The following is a 17,137-nucleotide window of genomic DNA, read 5'->3' on the forward strand; positions in this document are numbered from 1 at the left end:
GGTCTGGCAGGACCTTTGAATTCTTCCTATCTCTGGAAAGCAAAGGGTTGCTGTGGGACCCATTTAACAGCAGTGTGAATTTCACCTGCAAATTGGCACACACAGGAGAGTCTATCCTCTATCCCCAGCCCTGCATTTTCCCTGAGACAAATCTCCTGCAGCCCAAGCCGTCCTTGAATTGTATTTGTAGTGGATGCTGGCCCCGAAAACTCCTTATTTTTTTTACCTCCCGGAGTGCTGAGATAACAAGAAACTTGAGCCACCTTGCTTGGCTTCCTTGCTCTCCTGTGTCCTGAGAAGAGGATGATTTCAACACCATCCAAACACGTTTGCTGGGAGGTGTAGGTCATGACCTTCACTTAGGAGAAGGCAGATGGCCTGCCTGAAATTACCCAGCCCCCCCAGTTTGGAGGTCTTTACCATTTTTCACAAAATGTTCGTTCCGTTCCCAGCTGAACTCCTCTAGGTAAAATAAAAACGGCTCTGGCAATTTTCTGTTTAGGGGGTCTAAGGTGGCTCGCAACAGGGAGGTGGGGAGGTTGGAGCACTCTGACTCTGGGCTGGATAAGCAGTAGACAGCGAAACACGAAATGGAAAATTTTCAAGTCCATGTGGGAGAGGAGGCAGGGAGGGCTTCGGGAAGTCGCAGGCCGGAGTGGAAAAAAAAACAAACAAAACCCCGGGCCGACGTCGAGAGCGCCGAGGACCACCTAGTCGTACAGAATCGCGTAAGCAGTGCTCGCAAACGCTGACGCACGGCACTGAGCTGCAACGTGCAGTGAGTGACCTAGAGATGCCAGGTGCAGCCGAGAAACTCCGAGCGCATCCCCATGCAGGCCACGCCCCACCCCCTCCAGCCTGGGGCTGCCGCGCTGCAGACGGCCAGGCACACCCAGACCTCCCGGCCTCGCCTGGTCCTCCCGCCGGCCGTGGTGGGCGGGGCCGCGCCGGCCGAAAAGGGCCCGTGCCGGCCGGCCGGCGAGGTGGGCGGGGCCCTGCCGGCCGATTTGGGCCAAAGCGGGATGGGCGGGGCCTCGCTGAGCCGAGGCGGAAGCCCGATCGCGAGCGGAGCGGCGCCTCACCCGCTAAGACAGGCGGAAGTAGGAAGGCGAGATAGGCGGGGCCATGGCGGCAAAGGTGGGCGGGAGCGGACGGGAGAGGTGGGCGGGGCCGGTGGCTGCCGAGGCGGGCGAACAGATGAGGTGGGCGGGAGCGGGCACGGAAATGTGGGCGGGGCCGACGCTGAGTGAGGCGGGCGGGACGGCCGAGACCGGCGGGAGCCGCAAGCGAGGGGGCGGGGCTGCGCCCGCGGTGGTGGGCGGGGCCAGCGGGATGGGCGGGGCCGCCGGCTCCAAACTCGGAGCCCGAGGGTGGGCGGCACTAGAAGGAGCTGCGGCCGCGCCCGCCCTGTCGCGCCTGGCTTGCCGCTCGGAGCGCCGCCTCCCCAGCCGCTCGGAGCCGCCGCGATGGCGGAGGACAGCGAGTCTGCGGCCAGCCAGCAGAGCCTAGAGCTGGACGACCAGGACACGTGCGGGATAGACGGAGACAATGAGGAGGAGACGGAACACGCCAAAGGGTAGGAGGTGGCGCGCGCGGGCGCGACGGGCAGGGCGGGGACCGCGGGCACCGCAGGGCTCCGGCGGCGCCGGCTCGTGGCGCGCGGGGAGCCCCGCGGCCGCCCCGCTCGGCGGTGGCCTCGTCCCGAGACCCATTGTGAGGTGCAGGTCTCCCGGCTCTCTGGGAGCGCGCGGGGTGGGCGAGGCCCGGGGTGGGCGGGGAGACTGCGACTCGGGCCCGGGGACCCGCGTCTGGGCTGTCACCTGCCGCGCGCCCCCGCCGGCCGGCCGGCCTCACCCAGCCACGGCGTGTGGCTCGTGGGGAGGGTGGGAACCCAGCAGGGGCGCAAGGCCCTTCCCTTTGTGGCGGCGGCGCCTCGGGCCGCAGGGGCGAGCGGGAGGGATGCAAGTAGTGCCGCTTGCGCCTCGGCATCCTTCTAGTACTTTCTCGCCACCCCCCCGCCCCCAGGCGCCGCTAACCCCCCGTGGAGACGAAACCCGCCAGGCCGGTCGTGGGGGGTGGGATAGGGATGCGCCCTTGGCGGTCTCGGCGCCGCAGCTGCCGAACTGCGCAAAGTTCTGCCTCCTAGGCCCGGCAAAGGACGCCTAGGGGGATCCAGGTCCCGGCCGCGACGCCCGAGGACATTCAGCTTGGCGGCCTCTGAGCGTGTCCCTGGAGCTTTCTAGAGCAGAGCCGACCCGGGAACGGAGTTCCCGCGGCCCCGACCTTATCCCGACTGCAAACCTGGTGTCTGAGCTCCAAAGCCAAATGGACCAAGTACTTTTAGACACTTGATCTGTTTCTCAGTCTGTGCCTGCCCTCTTTTCTGCCCTGCAGACTTGATTTGTTCTTCTGTTGGAGAAAAGACTGCTTCTGGCTAAGGCTGGTGTTGAAGTTGTGTTTTAGAGGCGGGGGCCGGGGGATCATTTTAATTGAAGACCCGTGTCCTTTTGTAGGTACTGTTTGCCTCAGCCTTTTACCCTGTTGGATTCAAACTATGCCCTGGCACAGAGCCGTTACTGCTGCCCCTTAGAAGTGAGATTCTGCGAACCATGGTGACTGTGTAGAAGTAGGTCAACCCAAAAACACGATAGGGGAGCCTGAGTCACAGATGGCTTATTTATTCAGTTCATGGAGAATCTTTCCAAGTATTTGTATTTTGTTCATCGTTTACTTTAAGCTCTATGTAAGAAAGGAGGCTTTATTGGTCTTGAATATGTTATAAAATATTAAATGACAAATGAAGAAAAAAGCTGACTGCGTATATCTCCCCTTGGCACGTTGCTTTTTAATTTTTTTCAGCGAACAGTTCAGTGGCAGCTGCAAGTACTGAATGTTATCATTCAAGTCTAGATTTTTTTTTAAGCCAGAAGAGGAAATTCTACAGAAATCTGAGCCTGAGTTCTGTTTATGAGTAATAGAAATTTGCCTGTGATAGCCAAATATAAAAATGTATTTTTGAAACACTGGCTTTCTTGCCAGAAATGGGTCCAAATGAGCGCCGATAGATACCTCAAGTAACTTCAGCACCTGTCTTACCTTTCTGGGGAGATCCTGGACTTGTCTCTCCAGTTTCTTATTGTTCTGTGTCTGCTCGATATTCTAGGTTGGGGTTTTAATTAAAGTTTCCTTGCCTACACAGTCGAGGATACCCTTGATACAAAAAATTACTCGTGTGGAAATGGGACTATCTGATACCTTGCTATAGGCTGTTGAAGTTCCCAGAAGAGCATCCAGAGGCATTTTGGGGCCCTCTTCAGAGGTTTCCAGATTTATACATCAGCACATTAATTATATGTTACGATGCTTAATCAAAATTTAGAGCTGCCCAGTGGATTGGGTGGTTTTTAACCAGGGATAGGCAATGTGGTAACAACTTGTAGTTGGAAAAGATTAATATAATAGATTGTTAGCTATTAAAATACAGAAAGATTAGTAAAACTCAAGTTGCCGCTCTTTTCTTGTTGAAATGCTTTTTTTAAATTGCAATTTAGCACAATTTGAGGAAGTCATCTTGTTTTATTTGGCTCACGAATTTGATAGTGCTCTGTAGCAACTCAGAGCTATGTTAAGTAGCTCAAGTTTGTCAGTGTTAAAATATGGAAAACTTTTTCTTCCCCTCTTGGTCTCTTCCTTCTCCACTAGTTTAAATAAACAACGAATAATGAGCCTTTAGAGAGTGAGTAGATATAATGTTTTACCTCTAATAGGCAAAGTATTGCTTCTGAGCCAGTAGACAATGGTCAGTACTTGGAACAGTCATTTGTTCAATAGCTCCCCTGTGGCTTGATAGGATTAATATACACCCAGCATTCAGTGTAGTGCATTTACGAGTTGTTTTAGCTTACTGTGTTGAAACTACAGGTTCAAATAAAGGAAAGCTACCCAATAAGATACTACTATGCTTTTGATTTTGTAAAAGTTTCTTTATTGACCTTTTTACTTCACTTTATGGGTAATATTGAAGTCCCATGAGATTTTATGTTTAAAACAATAGCATAAGTATAAAATACTTGAATGTCACCATTTTTGTGTTTTATTTTTATGGAAAATGTGCTCTTTAACTGTTTGGTTCACCCAAATATGGTAACAGCATATCACTCTAAAAATTACATGCATTCTCAAAGCATTGGCAAAGGGAGAGATTGCCATTTTTAACTCGTGAGAGGATAGCTCAGTGTAATTTTAATATTTTCAAATAATTTGGAGAAATTAGAAGTAGGATAATTGAAGATTACCTAAAAAGAGATCTCATTGGTAACTTGCTTTACCATGTGATTTAAAATTGGGGTAAGATAAATAGGTATCAGGAAAGAGCTTGAAAAACTTCTTGAAAACTTCCAGGCAAATTAAAGAGTCCAGATGACTGAAGACTCCATTTCTGTCCTGGGTAGCAGTGGCAGGAAAGAGGTTATCTGCAACATGACTAGGAATTTGCCAACCCAGGTGTGAGCCTACAGAGGTAATACTCCACTCGTTCTTCTTTTGTTCTCCCTTCTCAATTTCTGAAGGAACTTGGTAAAACAGTTGAAAATGGGGCACAATGTTAAGTCCATTAAAATTCAGGGTCTTGCCCCACTGAGGTATGTTTTCTCCACTTGTAAACTACATCCTAGAGGGTTCCTTAAGCTTCACCCTACACTGAGTACTGTGTTAGTTAGCTTTTTAATCACTGTGATAAATACCTGAGAGAAACAGTTTAAGGTTGAAAGATCAATTTTGATTCGAAATTCCATGGCTTTCTGGCCATGGTCTGTTAGTTCAGTATTTTAGGACAGAATGATTTGAAGGAGTCAGAGTTGCTCACCTTGTGGCTATCAGGAATGGGGGTGGCAGGTGTAGGGATTTACCTCGCTGGTAGAGCAATTTCCCACTGTGCATTTTGCTTTGGGTTTGATCCCTGCTTACCACAAAAGTTTTATCCCAAGTATGGTGGCACATGTCTGTAATCCTAGCCTAAGGAAGCTGAGGAGAACCTTGAGTTTGAGACTAGCCTGGCTTCCATAGCCAGGTCTTGTTAAAAAAAAAAAAAGTGGGGGGGATCTTGAAACAAAATAATAAGTGGTTTTATGTTGATTGAGAGTTCTTCGAGTATCTATTTCCAGGAGTGATATAGCTGATTCATAAAGTAGTTCTGTTTCTGTTTTATTATTATTATTTAGGAACCTCTATACTGATTTCCATACTGATTAGGCTAATTTACATACCAACCAGCAACAAAATACAGGCTGTCATCCCCCCCCCCCATCCTAGCTACCATTTTTTTTATTTGCTTTCTTAAATAATAGCCTCTCAGTCTGGGGGTTAGATGAAATTTCAGTGTTTTAATTTCTATTTCCTAATGGCCAAGAATGCTGACTTTTTTTTTGAAAAATATTTATTGGCTGTTGGTGTTTCATCTTTTGACAGCTGCCTGTTCATTCCCTTAGCCCATTTATTGACTTGTTTGTTTTCTTGGTGGTCTTTTAAGTTCTTGATGGAGTCTGGATACTTCTGTCAGATGCATAGCTAGCAAAGATTTTCTCCCACTGTAAGCTGTCTCTTCACTTGTGTAGAAGCCTTTTAATTTCATTAGTTCCATTTGCCAGCTCTTGCTGAGCTACTTTCAGAAAGTCCTGCCTTTGCCAGCACCTTGAAGTACTTTCCTTACATTTTCCTCTAGCAATTTCAAAGTTCCAATCTTACATTAAAATTTTCGATTTTTATTTTTTTTGGGGGGGTATAAAATGAGAGGTACGGATCTAGTATATTGTTCCTTTACATGTAGATATCCAGTTTTACCCGTACCATTTGTTGAAGAGGCTGGCTTTTCTTCAAAATAGGCTTTTGGCATCTTTGTTAAAAAATCAGGTGGCTGTCATTGTGGGTTTTATTCTGTATCCTCTGCCCATTCCACCGATGTCCGAGTTTGTTTTTGTGCTGGTACCATGCTGGTTTTATCATGGCCTGTAGTATATCTTGAAATGAGGTACCACCAGTACTGTTCTTTTTGCTCAGTCTTGATTTGGCTATTCAGTGTCTTTTGTGCTTCCATATGAATTTTTGGATTTTTGTTGTTTTTATGGAGAATGTTGGAATTTTGACACTAACTGCATTCAATCTGTAGGTTGCTTTTGGTAAAACACATTAAAAATTCCTTTATAAAAATAAAAGACCCAATATGTTAGGAAGATCGAATCTTTTGTTGTTTGTTTTGTTTTTGAGACAGGGTCTCAATGTCAATCCAGGCCAGCCTAGCCTGGAATTTACTGTGTAGCACGGACTGAAACCACCCCCCACGCCCCCAGCCTTCCTTCCATACCCCCCAGGTATGTACTGTCACATAACTTGGAATTAAGAAACAAAAACAATAAAACAACCACCCTCAAATTGGGGGAGGGGTTGAAGATAACACAGTGTATCTAGCTGTTGTGGAAACGAACTGTGACTACTTCCCTTCCTCAGCTACATGGAATCAGTGAGAAAATGCAGGAGCATACTGTAACTCCACATTCTCATCATAGGAAATTCAGGGCATAATTCAAAGCTGCTCTTTCTGAAACAGGATCTGCTGTCAAACATATAAATTTAAATGGAAAGATAGATTAACAGCCCTGGTCCAAAGAATTCTCGTTCAAGAAATACTTAAAGCAGTGATCAGGTATCCACTAAGAGTTGCATCTTAGGTGGTGACATCACCTTTGGCCCAGAGCAAACTTTCCCCAGAAGCTGGCTGAAATACAGAGTTTCTAAGGACGGGATGCACACTTTGCCATCTTTGTTAATCACTATCAAATGCATATCACTTTAACAGGATCAAGCTATTCAAGTTCAAAAATACCACTTGGTTTGTCACCATTCCATTTCAAAATATTTTTATCACTTTTACTGGTTATATGAGTAAAACATGCAGATTAAAATTAAAAATAAAGTATACAGAGAGCAAAATTCCTTGGTTATCCTATTAAGATTGATTTATTTATGTTATGTATATGAATGCTCTATCTGCATGCATGCCTTTATGCCAGAAGAGGGCATCAGATCCCACTAGAGATGGTTACGAGCCATCATGTTGTTGCTGGGAATTGAATCCAGGACTTCTGGAAGTGCAGCCAGTGCTCTTAACTGCTGAGCCATCTCTCTAGCTCCTATCCTATTTCTTTATACCCAGTTTAATTGACAGTGTAACTGATTCTCATTTTAGTATTTGCCCTATCAACATAAATAAGATCATGTTTTATGTGGTTCATTAGCAGCCTTGTATTTTTTTTTACTGTGAATGTTTGCTAGCATGTTCTGAGGCAGTATAAATGCCCATTGCAGTAGTCATTATTCACATGGCGCTGTTGGACACTTGAATGTGCCTTGAGTGACTGAGAAACTAAAATTTCAATTCATTTAAATTAACTTACCAAAAAAAGCCTTCCACAGATGGTGACTGTCATATTATACAACTCAAATAATATGTACCTTTGAATTTCCTGTTTTTATATACTTAAACATTTATTTCCCTTTCTTTTGCAGAATTTAGCATTTTCAATTTTTCTTCTAGGAATTCTTTAAATTTTTAACAAGCATGTTTTAACCATATTTCTCTATCATTGTCACATTTTAACCACTCCCAGCTAGGCATAGTGACACATGCCTGCAATCTCAGCACTCAGGAGGTAGAAGCAGAAGGATCCAGAATTAAAGGTCATCTGCACCATAGTAAGTTGGAGGTCAGCCTGAGCTCCATGAAACCTTATCTTAGAAAAATAAAAACAAGATTTAAACCACTATCCAAAACATTCTACCATTTTACTTTTTAGTGTTCCTTTCCTCCTTAAATTTTACATCTTGTATTTACCCTGTTCAGGTTGCTCCTTTGCATCATAAGTCTTCGTTCGAGTTACCACTAATAGCCACACAACAGAGTCTATACTAGACTGCTTTGAAATTTCCTCTACCAACGGAATTAATCCAAAACATTGTAGCCTCAGGCAGACTTTTCAGACAAGGGCAAAAAGCAGCCACTTCCTTCACCAAAATAACACAAGAATGATTTCTAGGCAACATACTAAAATTCTTTTCCTCTGAAACCTCTTGAGCTCCCCCTAACCCCCCCCACCCCCCACCCCCGTTCAAATCATTCTCAGCACCTCTGTCTTCCATGTTCACCAAAGTCCAAATTCCTCCAAACAAAAACATGATCGGGCCCATCAAAGCAATTCCTCAGTCCCTGGTACCAACTCCTGTCTTAGGGTTTCACAGTGACCATGTCAACTCTTATAATTAAAACATTTAATTGAGGTGGTATCTTACAGTTCCAGAGGTTCAGTCCATTGTCATCATGGTGTGACATGGTGGCGTGCAGGCAGACATGGTCCTGGAGAGGTAGCTGAGAGTTCTACATTGTTTGACTGTCTCAGTGGGAGTAGCTTGAGCATAAGAGACCTCAAAGCCCTCCCCCACGGTGACACACTTCCTCCAACAAGACCACACCTCCTAATAATGTCACTATCTTCAGGGGACATTTTCTTTCAAATTACCACACACTATAACCAAAGAGTTTGAATATTTCATTTTCTGGCTCACCATTCTTTTGTTTCGTTTTTTAAAGCTAAATAAAATGGCGCACACTTAATTAATGAATGATACTTTCTTGTGTACTTAAATTTCCATGGATCTCAAGTCTGTCTGTCCAGGCTGCTACCATCTTTTCTTTTAATGGTATCCTAATGGTTTTGGTTCCTTACCAGCATTTGAATCTATGTGAAACAGTTCTCTTGAATTTTCCCATCAAGGACTCCCTAAAAGGGCTACTGTGCACGGCATTTATTGAAGGTGTTGTGCATAATGGCATGTAGAACTGTAGCATATGAAAGAGAACAACTCCCAAGTTCATGGTCAGACATTATTGCTCAGCAGAGAGAATTCATCTGTCTCTGTGACTCCCTATAAGCCCTCATTGCTGCTTCTCCTCCATGTCCTCTCCTTGGGAGAATGAGCACTTATATGTTTTTCTACTTCTCCAGATTCAAAGCCATTGCAAATTTGTGTTATGTTATGAAGCTTTCCATGGTCATAATGACCTCAAGTGATGGTGCCTGTCAAGGCCCTGGAGCCCTTACAAGATGTAGCCTTTCTGTGTTATCTATCCTCCATTCTCTCCCATGCTATCATCCCCCACGTTGTCTGCTCAGGCAGGCAGGCCCTTGTTTTACCATGCCAAGGTAGCCATGGCTCCTAAAGATAAGTTCCTTGAGCAGGGTCACATAGCTGGTAAGTGGGGTGCAGCATAGTTCCTTTAATGTGTGTCTTACTTGTATAAACTGACTCATGTAAAAGATGATTTTGTTTAAACAGCAATGTGTGACTTGAAAAGTAGGGCGTATTCATTAGAATTGAGGATCCAAGGTCTCTTTATCTCTGTATCTTTCTCCTGTTCTGCCTCTTCAGTTAAGTCCTCACTGCCCAAAGGGTGTTTCTTAACTCATATTCTCCAGAACACACCTCACTGGTTCCTGGGCAGCAGGAAAATTATTCAGGCTCGATCAGGCAGATGTGGTGGAGAAACAGCAGGTAAGGGGAGGGCATTGTTGTGTGGCATAGCATGGCTATTCAGAAGCACCTTAGGTGAGATTTGTGTTTATTATAATTGGAATCATGAGCAAACCAAAGGCTCATGTGTTAAAGGATTGGTGACCCTAGGGATGACACTCCTGGGAAGTTGTAGGAACTTCAGAAGCAGGCCTAGAGGGAGACCTCTAGGTCATCAGTGAATGCTCCTAAAGGGGTTTGGGGAACCAGGCTCCCCTCCTCACTCCCTCTTGCTTCTTGGCTTGTGATCTAAGCAGTCTTGGACACATGCCTGCTATGATGCGTTGCACAGGCTCAAAGCAACTGGGCTATTTGGTCATGGGCCGAACCTCCACTAATATGACCCAGAATAATCCTTCCCTCTTTAACAGCTAATTTTCTCAGGTTTTGTTTGTTATGGTAATGAAAAGCTAACACAGTGGTCAAGAGTAGTTATTAGAGGATATATGAGTAGACCAGAAACTGGCCTTCGACCAGTTTGTGTCTTCCAAATTAATCTATGGAATCCTAAATCTCTATTACCATAGTGATAAGGGAGGGCCTTTGAAAGGTAATTAAATCATGAGAGGGAAGCTGTCACTTCAGTAGGATTAATAAGACACAAAGAGCTCTTGTCTGTCTACTGGAACTCAATCATGCTGGCAACCTGGTCCATCCTCATAATGGACTTTAGCTCCTAAAACTATGAGAAACAACATACTACTTAAAACAATATACTATTAAATCTATAAAGCATGAACATGTGTTTGTGGAGTCATAGGCAGACTGTAGGTGTGGAGATAGCACTTTGCACCTTTGAGTCTTAGACTGTCTGGTATCTCATATGCATTAAAAGCTTAATAAAAATTGGTCGAATGGAGTTCAGTATTTTTTAAACAATTAAATGTGTGTGTGTGTGTGTGTGTGTGTGTGTGTGTGTGTGTGTGTGAGAGAGAGAGAGAGAGAGAGAGAGAGAGAGAGAGAGAGAGAGAGGGGGGGGGGGGGGAATGTGAATATGTGACTATGTGAAGCGGGAGGAGAGAAGAGGACCTGGGTGTTTTGTCAGTGAACATCCACATACATCCACACTTGGATGTAGATTCTGGGGAATGGACTGACGTTGCTAGATTTCATTGGGAAGCACTGTTACCCACAAACCTATCTCCACAGCCTTCCAGTGTATCTTTAACCCCAAATGACAAATTCATTTTAGAGTTGGAAGATGTTTGCCTGTGTGCATTATGAATAGGTGCAGATTTTAAAAAGTTAATTATTTCTAAGACAAGATCTTGATATGTATCTCCATTCCTTACTGGCCTTCAGGAGGTAACTGTGGGCTACTAGCCTTCTGGAACTAGGACTTATCAGTAGCTTGCTGCTATGACCACAGATGGTGTGGCTTTAACAATATTCCCTACACCAGTCCCCAGAGGAGATAAAGCTGCAGAATCCACAGTGAAATCTCACTGAAGATAAGGTCTGTAGATGAGGCCATCACCTAGCCCAGCACCAGCAGCTGGGAGGTTGGCTTCTGCTGTAGATTGCGGGTACCCAAGGGGAACAGAGTGAAGAAATTAATGCTAGAAATGCACAGGTGTGCCACTGACAAAAGCAAACCCACATTACTTTTTCAAGAACCTGAACTGCAAAAGTAAAAAAAAAAAAATAAAATTCATTTCTGAATTTAGTGCCATGACATAACTTACAAAAATGTCCCTGATTCAGGATGAGTACATATTAGTAGCCTGGACAGATGATCATTTGTTTGAACCTTAGCCGACTTGTCCAGCTGAGTTTCAGTTCTTTTTCATCACCAGGGCAATGTGATACAGTTATCTTTCCTGTTATTCTAAGCTGAATGAGAACCTTGGTTCTCTGCCCTTTTCTAGTAAAGGGATTTGTTATTCCTAACGAGGGCACCAGAGCACATGTATACCTATGAGTACTGGAGATGTATAGTAACCTGACATAAAAAGGTATTCAGAGGTCATGAGTGGAGTCATGAAGAAGATCCAGAAGTCATCAATAAATATCTTAAGAAATAGTCAAAAGAAATGCAAAAATAAGGAGCAATACAATATAGTACTGGTGTGGATTCTGAGTGTAGACTGGCTAGATTTAAGTCGTGGCTTTGTCATTACTAAAAGTGTTACTTTCAGTGAGTTACTGAGTGGCCCTATATTTCAGTTTCCTTTGCCATAAAGTAGAAATAATGTGTTCTTACTATGACAGTTCATAAGAGCAGATATAAGGCACTTCACACAGCACCTACTACTCTGCGTTTGCGTTGGGTTCTGTAAATTTTAGCTGTTGTGACAGTGACAGGAGGTTGTTGTAGTTGTTGTTGTTGGTGGTAATTGTAATGCCAGTGATAGTGGTAAAATTGACGGCGGTAGTGATGATATTACAGAGATAGTGATGTAGGTAGGGGGTTGTAATGCTAGTGGCTGTGATAATGATGCTGACGATATGGGTGATGGTGTGATATGATATGCTGTGATGGTGGTGATGATAGTTTTGGTTGTGGTAAAGATGTGTGATGTTGGTAATAGTGATAGTTATTATATTTTGTCAGCTTATTTTAAAGTTGATGACAGTGGTAGTGGTAATGATGGTTATGACAAAGATGATGTGTGATGTCAGTGATAACAGTGTCGATACTGGTGGTGGTGGTGGTGGTTACGACGACGATGACAGGAGCCATGACAGACTTTCCCTGTCAGTGGTTGCACTAGCTTACGTTTACCAGAGGTATGTGAGGGTTGTCTTTTCTCACATACTTCTGATGTTACTGAACTTAAAAATACTCGCCAGATCAATGGACAAAGTAGAGCACATTTTTTTCAAGAATATTGGCTGCCAGGGCTTTTTTTGGTGAAGTGCTTATTCATATCCTCAGCCCATGATTCTGTCAGACTTTTGTCTTTTTCTTAATGATTTTAAAAATTGATTTCTCATTCATCCAGAAAATATTCACTGAGGCTCTTTTGTGTACCAGATACTATTTTAGGTGCAGAAAATAAATGCAAAACCCTGTGTTTATGGTTTTTGTGTCTAGTTGGAGGGAGACAGTACAGTTTGAGCTAGCATTGTGTTACATGAATAAAATAAAAGTAGGACTATCACAATGATAGCTAAGTAGATGCTGAGTGACTTCTGTCCTGCTACTAAGTTCAATTCTTCTATGCATTAGCTCACTTAATCCTTAGGATTTTTCTAATACTGTTTTTTGAAAATGTCATCCTTTTGCAGATGTGTAAACTAAGACACAGAGGAGTGAAATAATACACTCAATTTGGTTGTGATGTTAGGACTAGAACTCAGTGGCCATAGCTGATTGCCAGGGCTGGGAACTTGCTGGGGACTCAGAGAGAAGCAGGGTGGGGTTTTGTGGGCAGGCATTCTCTAGGACACACTGAAATGTTTCTGAAGCTCTCTAGTCTAGTGTCTCTTCTAATAAGTCCTGCCTATAGTTGTCATTTACAATCTGCTGGAATAGAAAGTTCAGTATTTGGTCTTTCCATGTCAGAGATGGAATGTCAGAGTGGCAGGTTTGAACAAGGCCCAGAATCCCATCCCCACCCCACATTTTTCCAGCTCAAGAAAACAAATTTTAGGACTTGTTTGGATCTTTTATGAGTAATCTCAGAGAAGAGGGACATGGGACCCTTCTTAAAGCTGAAGAGATTTTTGTGAAGGCAACATGATTTCCACAATTGCATTACTGGACTAGGTAATCCACCTCCAACAGGAGTCTAAATCATACTCCACTGGATTTCCATGTGTAACCTTTTCCTAAGACAGTTTCTCTTTTACTGTCTAGGTGCCTGCTCAGCATCTTGCCCACCCAGGCTTGTGACATCTCCTTCTGCCATATGTGTTCTTTCAGAGCCTGTGGCCTTCTGTAGGAAGCAAATTCCAATTAAGCAGCTCTTATGGTTCTGGGTCTGTTCAGGCCTCCCTCATCCTGCTACCCCAGGCATAGGAGTTCACTAGTTAATATTTTTTAAAAGGTTTCATGGAAATAAAATTTATATACCATGCAATTTGTCCATTGAAAGCATACAATTTAGTGGCTTTATAACATCCGCAGAGTTGTACAACCATCGCCACAGTCCGTTTTGGAAGTGATTTTCATTATCCCAGGATGAAACCCATATCCCTCAGCAGTCCATTGTAGTTAAATTTTTCTTTGGGCTACCAGCTCAACAAATAATGACACGGAGACTTCTTAATTATGAAAGCTCGACCTCAGCTTACTTAGGTTTGTCCCACTAGCTCTTATAACTTAAATTAATCCATTTTTTTAAATCTTCATTCTGCAATGTTGCTTGTTACCTCATCTCTCCATTATAACAAGAAATTCAACGTAATCTGTTTAAAGGGCAAAGAATTTATTAAGGAGAAAAACTCACTGTACAGAACAGAATTGACACAGGTTCTGGAACGCTGTTCTGGTCGCCTGGATTGGTCCCACATCCAAGTCCCACGAGGGAGCTAAGAGAGCGCCATACCTACCTGCATCTCAGGTCTTAAGGGTCACAAGAGGTCACACCCCAGGGGCATGTACTTCAATGTCATAGACAGAACAGCTATCCACTACACTCCATACTGCCCATGCTGCTTCCTCCAACTTTGCCTTCTTCCGAGAGTTCTCTCTCTACTTAGAAGTTCTGCCTGGAAGTCCTGCCTGTACCTCCTGTCTAGCTCTTGGCCGTTCTGCTGCTTTTTATTACACCAATCACAGCAGTACAATTTCATACAGTGTACAAAGATCCCACAACAGTCCATCCCCTAGGCTCACTCTACTAGTCACTTTCTCCTTTCGACAAAAGCAATTCAAGACAGCTTTTCTTTTTAAAGTTTATGGAAGGTGGTCTATTGTGAGGAAGGGGAGGCAGCAGCAGCAGTTGGAGGCTGCTCACACTGCATCCACAGTCAGGAGATCATTGCATGTTTGTGCTCAGTTTGCTTCTCCTCCTTACGCAATTTAGGACCCCAGTCCATGGAGCAGAGTTTAGGGTGGGCCTTTTTACCCCATTTAGCCTAATCTATTTAATCCTTCACAAAAAGGCTCAGAGGCTTGTCTTTTTGGTGATCCTAGACCATGTCAAGTTGACAGCATTAGCCATCCTAACTTCCTGCTTTGCTCCTGACAACCACGAATCTGTCTTGTATTTCTTGGGTCTGCTTGTTCAGCTATTTCATATAATAAAGCTATATAATATGTGGGCTTTATAACACTGGCTTCTTACACTGAATTCTTCCTTGTTATGTGTATAAGTGCTGCATTTTTTATTTTTGAATAACAATCTATTATGGATATGCCATATTTTTCTTATCTGTTTATCAGTTGATAGGTATTTGGATTGTTTCCATTTGAGGTCTGGTTGCTGTGAATGTTCATATGCAAATTTCTGTATAGATAAATTGTTTGTTTGTTTAGAAACCTGAGAGTATAATTGCTGAATTACATTAGATTATTGTTGAAAGTTCTGAGGAGGGACTAAAGAGATGGCTTTGTAGCTAACAGGGCCTGCTGCTGAGAAGCCACATAAAAATCCAGGTGTACCTTGCACATCTTTAACCACAGCTCCCATGGAGGAAGAAACAGGAGGATTTGGGGCTTTTCTGGCTTCTAGCCCTAACGTAGAAAATGTGTACTCCAGGTACAGGGAGAGACCCTGGCCTGAAAGGAATGGGCAGAGAGTTCTAGAGAAGGACATCTTGACACCCTCTTCTGGCCTCTGTGTGTTTAGACAAGAGCACACAGTCACAAACACATACATGCACACTCACACAAATAAATCAGTTCCAAAGAACTCAAAAAATCCCAAAATGGATTATTGTTTTGAATTCTCTACAGTCCAGTTTATCTTTGTCCTTGTATTATTATTATTATTGTCGTCATCATCATCATCATCATCATCATCATCGGTGTATATGTCTGACTGTTTGTCTGTAGGTACACCACATACATGCAGGTGCCCATGGAAGCCAGAAGAGGGTGTCAGAATTCCTGGAACTGGACTTACAGAAGGTTATGAACTGCCTAGTGTGGGTGCTAGTACCAAACCTGGGTCTTCTGCAAGGGCTCTTAATGTGCTGAGCTATTTTTCAGCCTCTACTTACTGTCATTGCCAGTCGTCATGTTTTGAGGAGCAGGCTGGCCCCAAACGCATGATTTTTTTCAGCCTTGCCCTCCTGAGTGTTTGCATTACAGGTATGTCACACCATTTTGAGCCCTTCTCTGTATTTTTTATTGTGGTTGTCTTAGTAATATGAGACTGTACCCCTGTCAGCTCTCACTCCCTATCTTACCTAGTTTCTTTAAGGCTTCTGAAAAATAGAATAGTAGCTTGTCCTTAGTAAGGGTTGGGAAGGTTGGAATACAAATTTGGAAGAAGAGATAAAGTATTTGGTGCCATTTTCTTTTCTTTTCTTTCTTTTTTTTTTTTTTTTTTTGTAGTTCCTTGCCAATTTTTTGATGTTCAGATAAGCAAGGGAAGGGAGAATTTTATAAACTAAGCCTAGTAAAAGTTGAGTATATTTTTTTCTTCATTATACCAAAGTACAATTTTAACCTGGGTATGGTAGCATTCTTTAAATCTCAGCACTCAGGATGAGTCTGACTGAGGCAGATATGTCTCTGTAAGTTTGAGGCCATTTTGGTCTCCATTGTGAGTTCAAGGCCAGCCAGGGCTATACAGTAGAGACCTTGTCTCTAAATTAAAAAAGAAGAATTTAAGCAGTAGAGTTCAGGGATGGGGGTTTGGGTGAGTAGTAGTAACTAATTCTCAGAATAATACAAAATTTTATCACATATCTATCCTAGTTTATATTATAGGTGATACAAACTTATTTAAGGAATTTTTGATTAAATAATCTGGTGGTTTTGCTACTAATGTTTCTATCCTTTCCAATGCCTTAACTATATATTTGCTAGAAAGCCACTAGGACAAAATTTTCTGGATTGTACATTGAAAATAATTTCATTAAGTTCCAAGCATGCCCACCAGTCATGGCTACTCATTCCCTATCCTGCTATAAGAAAGTGCTTTAGGAATCTGGGCTGTTTCAGACTGGCTTTCCAATGGTTTCTAGAAAGGCTTCTGGCAGGTGAAAGGTGCTTGCCTGTCTTAGGAAGCAAGACTGTGTCCTTAGTGACTTCAGCCTCGCTATGAACATAACAGTGTTGAACACTTAAGTAAAAATTTAGAGAACATTTGGTATTAGTTAGGTTCAGTAATTGTTAGTACGAAGGTAGGGGAATTACTGCTTTTGAGAGGTGTTTTACTGTCTGGTAGTTTGTGACTAGAGCCACCCTGGGAGCCAAAATTATGCACCAGTCACTCATTCAGAAGGTATTCATTATTCCATCTTATAGTGAGAGGCATCAGGGACCTTTGGGATGCCAGTATGAATTGATTACTTTCACCCCATGCACATATACATGCATATCTACATGTGACTCCCACATCAGCACAGCACTGTCAGCACTTTGTAAGGAAAACCTAAAGTATCCTTGTTCCAACTCAGA

General features: G+C 43.4%; 1 protein-coding gene across 5 annotated transcripts in view; it reads left to right on the forward strand.

The window, feature by feature from the left end:
- Nucleotides 1-815: 815 nt before the first annotated feature.
- Nucleotides 816-17,137, forward strand: part of Nmt2 (N-myristoyltransferase 2) — a 46,234-nt gene continuing 29,912 nt past the window's right edge. Inside the window, exon 1 of one of the 5 annotated variants that reach the window (XM_076572710.1) lies at nt 816-1,137. In XM_076572710.1, the coding sequence (XP_076428825.1) occupies nt 831-1,137 (307 nt within the window). In that variant the 5' untranslated portion in view covers nt 816-830. Of the gene's footprint in view, nt 1,138-1,309; nt 1,577-17,137 lie in introns of those variants that run through there. The other 4 variants (XM_042278093.2, XM_006985923.4, XM_006985921.4 and 1 more) reach the window with 4 other exon arrangements.

This window comes from Peromyscus maniculatus, chromosome 5 (assembly GCF_049852395.1).
Source record: "Peromyscus maniculatus bairdii isolate BWxNUB_F1_BW_parent chromosome 5, HU_Pman_BW_mat_3.1, whole genome shotgun sequence".
NCBI classification, from domain to species: Eukaryota; Metazoa; Chordata; class Mammalia; order Rodentia; family Cricetidae; genus Peromyscus; species Peromyscus maniculatus.